The sequence below is a fragment of the Saimiri boliviensis genome, chromosome 2, assembly GCF_048565385.1.
Source record: "Saimiri boliviensis isolate mSaiBol1 chromosome 2, mSaiBol1.pri, whole genome shotgun sequence".
Taxonomy (NCBI): Eukaryota; Metazoa; Chordata; class Mammalia; order Primates; family Cebidae; genus Saimiri; species Saimiri boliviensis.
In genome coordinates this window covers 137,963,478-137,975,417 of record NC_133450.1, presented here as the reverse complement: position 1 = coordinate 137,975,417, position 11,940 = coordinate 137,963,478, and the positions used below count along the sequence as shown (strand labels likewise).

General features: G+C 59.5%; 1 protein-coding gene across 2 annotated transcripts; it reads left to right on the top strand.

Annotated features, from left to right (window-relative positions):
- Positions 1-1,419: 1,419 nt before the first annotated feature.
- Positions 1,420-10,056, top strand: UAP1L1 (UDP-N-acetylglucosamine pyrophosphorylase 1 like 1). Of its 2 annotated transcripts, none has more exons than XM_039461376.2 (9): positions 1,420-2,978; positions 3,203-3,373; positions 3,632-3,807; positions 4,105-4,277; positions 4,379-4,572; positions 5,010-5,150; positions 5,778-5,963; positions 7,024-7,090; positions 7,623-10,056. In XM_039461376.2, the coding sequence occupies exons 1-9, from the start codon at positions 2,023-2,025 to the stop codon at positions 7,713-7,715; spliced, it is 2,157 nt and encodes a 718-aa protein (XP_039317310.2). In that variant the 5' UTR covers positions 1,420-2,022; the 3' UTR covers positions 7,716-10,056. The 2 variants fall into 2 exon arrangements, with proteins under 2 accessions (XP_039317310.2, XP_039317311.1); XM_039461377.2 differs by having other exon boundaries at positions 2,601-2,978; positions 3,203-3,407.
- Positions 10,057-11,940: the final 1,884 nt, after the last annotated feature.

The following is an 11,940-nucleotide window of genomic DNA, read 5'->3' as shown; positions in this document are numbered from 1 at the left end:
CCATCTCTACTGAAAATACAAAAAATTAGCTGGGCCTGGTGGCAGGCACCTGTAATCTCCGCTACTTGGGTTGCAGTGAGCTGAGATCCGGCCAATACACTCCAGCCTGGTGACAGAGTGAGACTTCATCTCAAAAACAAACAAACAAACAAACAACACCCACCCTGCCTTCATGGGTCCACTTCTCATGGGGGCATTAGGCAGCAGAGAATGCAGAAAGACAGCCTGCCACGGAGGACAGAAGGGTGCTTGCTCATCGGGCACGACCTGGGCAGCTGAGGCCTGCCAGGCGTTTCTCTGGGGACAAGGGGTCCAGGAGGGAGGAACAGGAAGCGGAGAGACCCTGAGGCAGCCTGAAGCCCATGCTGGGAAAAGCAACTCCATGCAGGTCCAGGAGAATGCATTTGAGTCTTGCCCGGTGAAGCCCCCTTCCTAACCCAGTGAGGGCACGTGTGTGGAGGTAGGGGCAGAACCCGCCTGCCAGGAGACACACTGCCTGAGGGGTCAGTGGGGCCACATGAGGGAGACATGAGTTTTCATTTGGGTCCCAGATCACCGACAGGGGTATGTGAGCCACAGCGGCTCCATCTTGAATGGGAGCTGGGTAAATCAAGGCTGGGAACTGTGGGCAGGATTCCCAGATGGTGAAGACATCCGAAGTCACAGGTGAGGCTGGAGGACGGCAGAAGATGCAGGTCGTACAAACCTTGCTGATAAAACAGGTTGCGGTAAAGAAGCCGACCAAATCCCACCAAAGCCAGCATGGTGTCGGCACTGACCTCTGGTCGTCCTCACTGCCACACCCCACCAGCGCCATGACAGTTTACAGATGCCATGGCCATGCCAGGAAGTTACCCTCTGCGGTCTGCAAAGCAGAGGCATGACTAATCCACCCCTTGTTTAGCACATCAGCAAAAAAACATAAAAATGGGCAACGAGCAGCCTATACAGAAGCCATTTTATTATTTCACCTTCATAATAACTTGTCCTCACTTCTCTCTATGGGCTCGCCCTGAATTTTTTCTTGGGTGAGATCTAAGAACCCCCTCTTGGGGTCTGGATTGGGACCCCTTTCCTTTAACAGCACTATTTGTATATACATATATTTCGAGACAGAGTCTTGCTCTTGTTGCCCAGGCTGGAGTGCAACGGCACGATCTCCACTCACCGCAACCTCTGCCTCCCGGGTTTAAGTAGCTCTGCCTCAGCCTCTAGAGTAGCTGGGATTACAGGTACATGCCACCATGCCCGGTTAATTCTGTATTTTTAATAGAGACGGGGTTTCTCCACGCTGGTCTTCAACTTCCAACCTCAGGTGATCACCCACCTCAGCCTCCCCATGTGCTGGAATTACAGCCGTGCACCACCACACCTGGCTAATTTTTCTGTATTTTTAGTAGAGACAGGGTTTCTCCATGTTGGTCAGGCTGGTCTCAAACTCCTGACCTCAGGTGATCCACCCACTTCCGCCTTCCCAAGTGCTGGGATTACAGGCATGAGCCACTGCGCCCAGCCCCGTTCATGTTTTTCACTAGCAAAATATTGAATTTTTATTTATTTATTTATTTATGAACTTATTTATTTACTTTGAGACAGAGTCTCACGCCGTCACGAGGCGCCAGGCTGGCGTGCAGTGGCGCAATTTCGACTCACTGCCACCTCCGCCTCCCGCGTTCAAGCGATTTGATTCCCCTTCCTCAGCCTCCCGAGTAGCTGGGATCACAGGCGCACACCACCACGCCCTGCTACTTTTTGTATTTTTAGTAGAGACGGGTTTCACTACGTTGGCCAGTCTGGTCTTGAACTCCTGACCTCAGGAGATCCTCTCACCTCGTCCTCCCGGAGTGCTGGGATTGCAGGGGTTAGCCACCGCGCCCGGCCGCAAGCAAGATATTTTAAAACCTGTTAGTAAAGTAACCACGTGGGCCGTGGGCTGCGGTGGGTTCTGGTCACCCGGCAGTGGGAAGGTGGAGAGGCGGGCGGGACGGAGCCCAAGCCGCGGGGTGGCTTCCTGCAGGCGCCATGCTGGCATCCCGTCACCCAGTCTGGCTCCACCCTCCCAGCAGCTCAGCCACAGCCCAGGCCTCTTCAATGCACCCTGGCGGGTGGTCTCTGCCCCAGGAGGCCTCCACCCGCGTCTCAGTTCACGCAGAGGTGGCCGCGACACTCAGGTTCGAAGCCTGTGCTGGGACAGAACTTAGCTTTCCCCTGCGGGGCGCCCCGGGACCCCTTCCTCCCTTAGCTCCGTGGTCAGTTCCTCCGCCCACTCCTGAGGGTCCTGGGATCCCTCGGGGCGGGGCGCGGGGTGGACGGGGCGGGACGGGCTCGGGGCCTGGAGCAGGGCAGGAACGGGGACGGCAGCTCGAGGGACGAGGCCAGGGCGAGACACCGGAGCGGGTCCGGGGAACGGAGAGGGACGGGGGACCGGCTGGAGCGAGGGGGCTGGGCCCGGACTCCAGTCTCGGACGCGGGGGGCTGGGGGGCGTGAACAGGGCGGAGTCAGAGAGAACCGGGACAGAGTCCGGGGCCCCCGGCGGGGGTGGGCGGGCTTCGGGGCCGGGCGCGGGGCGGGGTCAAGGCGGGGCGCCCCGGACCCGCCCCGAGTGGGGTCTGCACCCCCCGCCGGGTCCCGTGACGCTGGTCAGTGGCGCGAGTCACGAGAGCCGACTGGACCGACGGCGGCAGCGACATGGCCTCGGAGCGAGACGTGCGCGCCCGGCTGCAGCGCGCTGGCCAGGAGCACCTCCTGCGCTTCTGGGCCGAGCTGGCGCCCGAGCCGCGAGCCGCGCTGCTGGCGGAGCTGGCGCCCCTGGAGCCCGACGCACTGCGCGAGCACTGCCGGAGGGCGGCCGAGGCCTGTGCGCGTCCCCCCGGCCCGCCGCCTGGCCTGGCGGCGCGCCTGCGGCCCCTGCCCCCCGAGCGCCTGGGCAGCGCCAGCCGCAGCGACCCCAAGACGCGGGGGCGCTGGGAGGAGGAAGGTAGGAGGGGCGGAGGCCCTGGGGGTCCGCGGGGGTCGTCCCCACGGAGGGGGTGGGCGCCGAGGCCGCGCTCGGGGAGGTGGAGTTCCCCCTGCTACTTTGAGACGGGTCCCGCCTCACGCATCCTGCCCCGGAGTCCCCGAGCCCCGGCCCCAGGGTTGGCTCGCCCTGAAGCGGAAGGGTGGGCGGGTCCTGCCGTCCCTTCACCGCGCGGGTACCCCCAGGTTTCCGCCAGATCGCCTTGAACAAGGTGGCCGTCCTGCTGCTGGCGGGCGGGCAGGGCACTCGCCTGGGCGTGACCTACCCCAAGGGCATGTACCGCGTGGGGCTGCCCAGCCGGAAGACCCTGTACCAGCTGCAGGCGGAGCGGATTCGGCGGGTGGAGCAGCTGGCGGGTGAGCGCCACGGGACCCGCTGCACCGTGCCCTGGTGTGTCCTCCCTGCCCGGCCTCGGCCCGGAGGGACCCCTGCCCACGCGCCCCTTTTCCCCACCCGCTCCAGACGCGAGCCCCAACCCCGGCACAGCCCGGGACACAGCCCAGCATCGCACCAAAATGGGGCCTGGCCCCAGCCCCAGCTGAACGCTGGTCCGAGCCCCGTCTGCCTGCAGGGCGAGGCGCGCTCGCGGCCGGCTCACCGCGCCTCCCTCGCAGGTACGTCATGACCAGCGAGTTCACCCTGGGGCCCACCGCAGAGTTCTTCAGGGAACACAACTTCTTCCACCTGGACCCGGCCAACGTGGTCATGTTTGAGCAGCGCCTGCTGCCTGCCGTGACCTTTGATGGCAAAGTTATCCTGGAGCGCAAGGACAAAGTTGCCATGGCCCCAGGTGCAGCCCGTTCCTGAGGCGGGAGGGACCTCGCAGACCGGAGCTGGGGGTGTAGCTGGGGGTCCGCGCGCCCGGGTTCGCGGCTGCCCCAGGCTGTGCGGTCCTGGGTTAGGCGCCTCCTTCTCTGGGCCTTGAGCCCCCCGTTTGTCACGTGGTACAACCACAGAGCTGTCTGGTTAAGGACTAGGGTGCCTCAGGCACAGGGCCCGGGCTTCTCCCGCCTCCAGCGCGTCCTAGACCTGCAGAGAGAGCCCTGGGGGGAGCCCTCGCGAGGCCCCTTCCCTTCTTCGTCTGCAGACGGCAACGGGGGCCTTTACTGCGCGCTGGAGGACCACAAGATCCTGGAGGACATGGAGCGCCGGGGAGTGGAGTTTGTGCACGTGTACTGTGTGGACAACATCCTGGTGCGGCTGGCAGACCCCGTCTTCATCGGCTTCTGCGTGCTGCAGGGTGCGGACTGTGGGGCCAAGGTCAGCGCCCAACTGCGCCGCGCCCCGCCTCCGAGCCTGGCCCCGCCCTCAGCCCCGCCCTCAGCCCCGCCCTCGGAGCCCATCCCTGGTCTCCGCTGCAGGTGGTGGAAAAGGCCTACCCCGAGGAGCCGGTGGGCGTGGTGTGCCAGGTGGACGGCGTCCCCCAGGTGGTGGAGTACAGCGAGATCAGTCCTGAGACCGCACAGCTGCGTGCCTCCGACGGAGGCCTGCTCTATAACGCAGGCAACATTTGCAACCACTTCTTCACCCGCGGCTTCCTTCAGGCCGTCACCAGGTGTGCGGCAGCAGGTGGCCATGGAGTGCCTGCCAGAGCTGCCTGCGCAGACCAGGGACCCGCGGGGTCCCGTTGAGCTGCGTGCCCTGGGCCACAGCGGCTGTGGTCAGGTGCGGCTGAAGGGCTGTGGTGGAGAAGGGATCCCACTCTTGCAAAGGCAGAGGTGCTGGAACTGCCCTCGTGCCCATGGTGCTACCTCTGCCCCAGGGCCTGCCAGTTTCTGTTTGCCCGGGCAGGGATGTGGCACGGGGCTGCAGGGAGGAGACCTGTGCCCGCTCCTCCCTGGAGATCCAGCTCCTTGCTGCATCTGTGCGGTGTAGTGTCTCTGCTGCCATCCTGTCTCACCTGGCTGGGTGTGCTCAGAAATGGGGACAGAGCCCTCAGCGGTGCCCTGTCTGATCTGTTTCTTTCTTCCCCTCTGCCCTCCCTTGCCCTAGGAAGTTTGAGCCTTTGCTGAAGCCACACGTGGCTGTGAAGAAGGTCCCGTACGTGGACGAGGAGGGGAATTTGGTAAAGCCGCTGAAACCGAACGGGATAAAGATGGAGAAGTTCGTGTTTGATGTGTTCCCGTTTGCTGAGTTAGTAGTGGGGCTTGTTTATTTTTCCCTTCTTCCCTCCCTCCGTTTTGGTGGTGGGAACTGAGTGCCAGTGAGGCAGGGAAGTGGAGGCCTGGGGAGGGGGAGCCAGGGGACTACGAGCAGGTCTCGGGGAGAAGACCAGAGGGTGCTCTTGGCCCTGAGGGTCAGCAGCCCCCAAGACTGGGGCATAGGGAGCCTCTGGGGCAGCTGGAGTCCTGGGGCTGCGGATCTGGGAGGACCCTCCGCCATCCCCGCCCGAAGTTAGGAGCTGTCTCTGGCCAGGTTGCCAGGGCAGCTGGGAGGGCTTTTGGCTCTCATGACAGGGGTCCCAGGGTCTGGGCTTTTGGCTGCTGGAATCGGAGGGCCCAGGTCCTTCCATTTTCTGGAGCCAGGTTTGGAATGCCATCTGGAGAGAGGTGGCTGCTTGTGTGGAGACAGCACAGCTCTACCTCGGTTTACCAATGGGGTCGGTGGTTTAAAGTTGCAGTACCCGCTGGGGCTCCTGCCTAGACTCGCTCCCCATGGGACCAGACCCTCACTCCATTACTGGAAACCCGGCCCAGCCCTCACCTGCCCAGATTGGGGCCTCTGGGCCGGGACGTAGGTGACCAGCCCTTTCTCCATCAGGAACTTCGTTGCCTTTGAAGTGTTACGGGAGGAGGAGTTTTCCCCGCTGAAGAACGCAGACTTGGCCGACAGGGACAGCCCCTGTACTGCCCGCCGGGCCCTGCTCGCCCAGCACTATCGGTGGGCCCTGCGGGCTGGGGCCCACTTCCTGGATGCACATGGGGCCTGGCTCCCAGAGCTTCCCTGGTGAGTGTGGCCCTGGGGTAGCTATGGCCAGAAGGGGAGGGTTCAGCTCGGGGCCCCTGCTGGCTCTGCCACAGCCACGCGGAGGAGGGGTCTTCTGTCCTGGCACCACCCCAAATCACAAGGTGACCACTGACACAGCCTCCTGGCCTGACCCTTCAAGTTCTGTTCAGAGCTCTGGGGGAAGCAGGGGGCTCCCCAACTCCCCAATTTACCCACAAGCTTTGGTTTGTTTACAAAAGCATACTTAGATTTGTGTTTTTTGTTTTTTGTTTTTTTTTGAGGTGGAGTCTCACTTTGTCACCAGGCTGGAGTGCAGTGGCGCGATCTCAGCTCACTGCAACCTCGGCCTCCCGGGTTCAAGTGATTCTCTGGCCTCAGCCTCCCAAGTAGCTGGGACTACAAGGCACGTGCCACCACACCCAGCTAACTTTTGTGGGTTTTTTCCAGTAGAGACAGGGTTTCACCATGTTGGTCAGGCTGGTCTCGATCTCCTGACCTTGTGATCTGCCTGCCTCGGCCTCCCAAAGTGCCGGGATTACAGGCGTAAGCCAGTACGCCCCGGCTGTTTTTTGGTTTTTATTCTTCTTATTTGTACAAATGTGTAGGTTATGCATGCAATTTTGTTATATGCATATAGATTGCACGGTGGTCAAATCAGGGCTTTTAGGGTATCTATCACCCAACTGACATTGTACCTGTTTATTCATAGGCTTTGAATCTGAGCCCTGGGCATGAATTCAGAAAGTAGCAGGAGAGTTTGATACCAGGGCTGGGAGAGAAAAGGACGTTGGGTTTCCATCTCTCTGGTTTTCCAGGACCACCCCTAAGTCTGCCTAGGCTCTGCATGGGAGGCCTGTGGGGGTGCTTTCTCCCCCAGATCAGGTCCTGTCACTGGCAGTGGGATGTGTGCTCAGGGTGTGGGTTGTCCAGAGGAAGATGAGCTTGCTGAGAAAGGGGCTTCAAGGAGTCAGATGTGTGCTCAGGCTTCTATGCGGTGGGGGGCACTGGGGGAGAGCCCCGGCCAGCTGTGAGGCGATATCGATGAGTGGACTTTCCCTAGCTCACCCCCAAATGGAGACCCTCCAGCCATCTGTGAGATATCGCCCTTGGTGTCTTACTCTGGAGAGGTGAGAGCTGCCCATCCCTGTCTGGGCTCTTCTGGAGTCAGGTTTGGAATACCATCTGGGGAGAGGTGGCGGCTTGGGTGGAGACGGCACGGCTCTGTCTCATTTTACCAATGGGGTCAGTGGTTTAAAGTTGCAGAAGACCTTCCAGGATATGAGGTGAGGTGGGGTGAGGCATCCAGGAGGCCTTTGCAGGTCCTGGGGATGAGATGACCCAGGTCTGTGCCCAGTGTGGGGCCAGCCAGGCCTTGGTGGGGCCTTGCGGAGGGAAGATGCCGCCTCTGCTACCTCCCTGACCGCGGTCACCTTTGCCGCTTTCTCTGGTCAAGTCAGGCCTGAGCTTGACAGGAGGGTCTCCTGCTGGCCTAGGGTCTTGAGTGGGGTCTCAGATGTCCTGTAGTGTGCATCTGCTCCTGGCCCTGGAAGCTTTTCTGTCCCCACCCCTCCCTGACTCTAGGCAGACCTGGGATCGTGCCTGGGTATTGTGGCTGGCCGAAAGGTGGGCGCCTGACGATCGTGGCCTGCTTGTCTCTAGGGTTTAGAAGCGTACCTGCAAGGCCGGGAGTTCCAGTCCCCGCTCATCTTGGATGAGGACCAGGCCAGGGGGCTGCAGCAGCAAGAGCCCTGACCCTGCCAGGCCTGCCAACACCGGGTCCTGGAGCTGGGGCTACGGCCCCAGCCTGGGCTCTGGTGGGACAGCAGGCTGCCACGTGCTTCCAGCCTGCAGAACACAGGATGAAACATCTGGGCCCCTCCACGAGGGCAGGCCCTCGCCTACTGCCTCTGGACACCAGTGGTGCCCCTGCTAGGGCTCTGTGGCTCCATTCCCAGCTGTGGGGTCCAGCCGAGAGGCAGAGGGACTTGGGACCTGGGAGAATGGGGCTGAGAGGAGGCTTTGGGTTGGGGCCCGAGGGAGGTGTGGTGTCGTTTGCGAAGAACAGGAGGACATGTCCTTCTGGGAGCCAGCCCTGTGGATCCCCGCACCCAGCCGAGCACTAGAAGCCGCATAAGCTACGCTGGACGTGCTTCTGCAGCCTACAGATGTGGAACCAGAGCGAGGACGACTCCACCCACCCAAGGGCTGCCCCTCCTCCTCAGCAGCTGAACCAGTAATGGGGGCGAGGCTGGGGTGTCCTGCTCACACACCCGGGTGCCCAGCAAGGCCAGAGAAAGGGCCTGATGTCCGTGATCCAGGCGGCTCTGAGAAGCTTAGCCTGGACACCTGAGCCTGCAGCCAGCACTCCTGCCTTCTCCTCATTATCCCCAAGGCCACCGCCTCGCAGCCTCATCCACCGTCACTTTAGGCCGATGAGTTTTCTGTGCTTCCCCAAGAACCAGTGGGATCACGCCGGTGGCCTCCATGATGGCTGTTGACTGATCCGGGATGTCATGAGTCGGAGGCACCAGCCCTCACCTCAGCTGCCTGCTGCTTCTGATGGATCTTGGTGCTCAGGCTGCCCCACTCTCCGAGTGAGGCCACAGCCTCCATATTTAGTGCCTCGGCCCCTCCCTGCACTCAAGCATGGCTATGGCTGGGACAAGCCAGCCGCCCCAGGGTTCTTTCCTGATGCTTCTCCTGCCTTCTCATCTCCAGGGAGATGAGAGTGGCACCTCCCTGTCCCTGCTGGCATGGAGAGAGCTATGCCATGTAACTAGCTGCTGAATCATCCTCGGCCCCACCTCACAAACCACCCCCCCAGTGGAAGGCCCTTACTTATCCCCATGGGTTTCTCAGGGGAGGGTGTTTGGAAGGGCAGGTTCAGATGCAGCCTTCCAGATTTAGAGGCACTGGGAGGACAGTGGCTGAGTGGAGGCGCCCAGACCTGGGCAGGCAGCAGGTGCAGGCCCACACCTTGCTATTTTTGAAACCAAAGCCCAGAGGATGACGTCTGCTTCCCCTCCCTGGCTCTGCCCTTCTTGTTGCAAACCATGCAGTGCCTTAGGGCCCTTCTCATAGCGGCTCCTCATGGCCACGACTGGAACAGGGATGCACCTCTTTCTACACAAGCACAGTTAGCTGGGAGGTTTTTTGTTTTTGTTTTTGTTTTTTGAGACAGAGTCTTGCTCTGTCACCCAGGCTAGAGTGCAGTGGTGTTGTCTCAGCTCACTGCAGCCTCTGCCTCCCAGATCAAGTGATGCTCATGCCTCGGCCTCCCAAGCAGCTGAGATTACAGGTGCCTACCACCGTGCCCAACTAAATTTTTTTGAGACAGAATTTCACTCTTGTTGCCCAGGCTGGAGAGCAGTGGTGTGCCCTTGGCTCACTGCAACCTCCGCCTCCCAGGTTCAAGCAATTCTCATGCCTCAGCCTCCCAAGTAGCTGGGATTACAGGTGCCTGCCACCATGCCCAGCTAATTTTTGTATTTTTAGTAGAGATGGCATTTCACCATATTGGCCAGGCTGAGTCTCAAACTCCTGACCTCATGATCAGCCTGCCTCAGCCTCCCAAAGTGCTGGGATTAGAGGCGTGAGTCACCGCACCTGGTCTCTCCATGTTACTTAGGCTGGTCTCAAACTCCTGAGCTCAAGTGTGATCCTCTTGCCTTGGCCTCCCAGAGTGCTGGAATTACAGGCATGAGCCACTGCACCTGGCCCTCTCTTATTTTACATTTTCGAATTCCCATACCTTCATGTAGAGTTGCAAAGAAAGCCCAGAGAGGTCCTGAGTACTCTCCACCCATATTCCCCGTGACGGCATCTCACATGACTATGGGACAGTGTCAAATCCAGAAGCTCGAGACTGCTGCGGTGTTCCAAGTACAAATATGCGTGGTCCAGTGCACCCACAAGTGCAGTCAAGTCAGACCGCAAAGGTCTCCCTCTGCTGCCCCTCATCAGCACACAGCGCTACCACCCATGGCCCTGGCAACCACTGATGAGGTAATGGTCTGTAAGATGGTTGCCGGCATCTTCATGTTCTGTCGCTGGGATGTTTCCAGTAAACAAAAGCTGCTGCGATTGACTGAGATCCTGGCAAGTGCAGTTTTTGGGCTAGTGCACGGTGGTGGGAACAAGGGTCAGGTGTTCACAGCTGTGGCCCAGGGCTGGCCTCACTGGGGGCCCTCTTGGGGTGAGGAGTTCACAGGTGGAAGGCCAAGACTGCTTAGGGTGCCCAGGAATCCCTTGTGCTCCCATCCCACTCTTCAGCAGGTCTCTGGAGGGCGTGAGACAACCCAGGGTCAGGAGCCTCGGGTGCTCTCCGGGGCTGGCTTCTGCATGCTCAGCTCTGATGACTCACTCTCCTGCACCTGCAGCCTCCAGATGCAAAAGTCTCCCTGCTAACCACATGGGAGGGATGCTTGGGGCACTGCAGGGACTTGATGAGAGTGAGCGGTGTCAACCTAAAGAGAAACTCAGCCTCTCCAGAACAAATGCATTTAATTGAGAATAACAGATGACTGCAGTTTAGAGTATGCAGGCCTCCGTGGGCCACAGGCATGTGGTGGGGCAGGGTGGGGATAAAGAAAAGGGGGAATTGGTTTTTTTTGTTTGTTTTTGTTTTTGAGACTGGGTCTCTGTTTCCCAGGCTGGAGAGCAGTGGTTTGGATCAAGGCTCACTGCAGCCTCGTCCTAAGGGCTTAGGTGATCCTCCCACCTCAGCCTCCAGAGTAGCCGGGACCACAGGTGCACACTACTACGCCACACTCATGTTTGTGTTTTTTGTAGAGATAGGAGTTTCACCATGTTGCCCAGGATGGACTCCTGAGCTCACAGGATCTGCCCACCTTGGCCTCCAAAAGTGCTAGGATTACTACAGGCAGGAGTCACTGTGCCCCACCCAAGGGTGTTTTTTTGTTTTTTATTTTGTGACAGAGTCTTGCTCTGTCGCCCAAGCTGGAGTTCAGTGGTGTGATCTTGGTTCACTGCAACCTCCACCTTCTGGGTTCAAGGAATTCTCCTGCCTCAGTCTCCTAAGTAGCTGGGACTACAGGCATGTGCCACCATGCCCAGCTAAATTTTTTTTTTTTTTTTTTTGTAGAGACGGGGTCTCACCAAGTTGGTCAGGCTGGTCTTGGACTCCTGAAGTGATCTGCCTCGGCCTCCCAAAGTGCTGGGATTACAGGAGCCACAGCGCCTGGCCCCAAGATAAATCTTTTAAAGAGAAAGAGAAGTTACCATAAGCTGTTTTGAAACCAAAGGTTAGCCAGGCACTGTGGGAGGCCAAGGCGGGTGGATCACGAGGTCAGGAGATAGAGACCATTCTGGCCAACACGGTGAAACCCCGTCTTAACTAAAAATGCAAAAATATTAGCCGAGTATGTGGTGTGTAATCCCAGCTATTCGGGAGGCTGAGATAGAATCACATGAACCCAGGAGGCGGAGGTTGCAATGAGCCGAGATCGTTCCATTACACTCCAGCCTGGGCAACAGAGCAAGACTCCATCTCAAAAGAAAAAGAAAAAAAAGAAATGACAGGTTATAAAGACCAAAGGTTAGAAGGGTTTGCCGCAGGCGCTGGCGTTAGCTTACTGGCCAAGACAGCCGTTGTTCATGTATTTGTGAGGGCTTCTTCATGACCTCCCGACTCTAACTTGACAGAATGTGACATAAGTGACTCCATGTGGGTAATGGCAAGTGTCACAGGGGGCAGAGACCAGGAGAGACCTCAAGATGACCCCTAGAAGGGCAGGGGAACAGAGACGAGCCACGTACTGAGCTGCCAGGGTGCGGGGGGAGGCCCTCCAGACACCCAGAAATGCCACAGCCAGGACCGGGGGATGCGCAGACCCGCCCAAGGGGCAGCGGGCAGCTTCACCAGACAATGAGAGAGGGGCCGAGGCTGAGGTTCCAGGGAAAAAGCCAGGCAGGGAGGGCCTCGGGCGGCCAGGGACGTCGCTTTGTCATTTTGGCG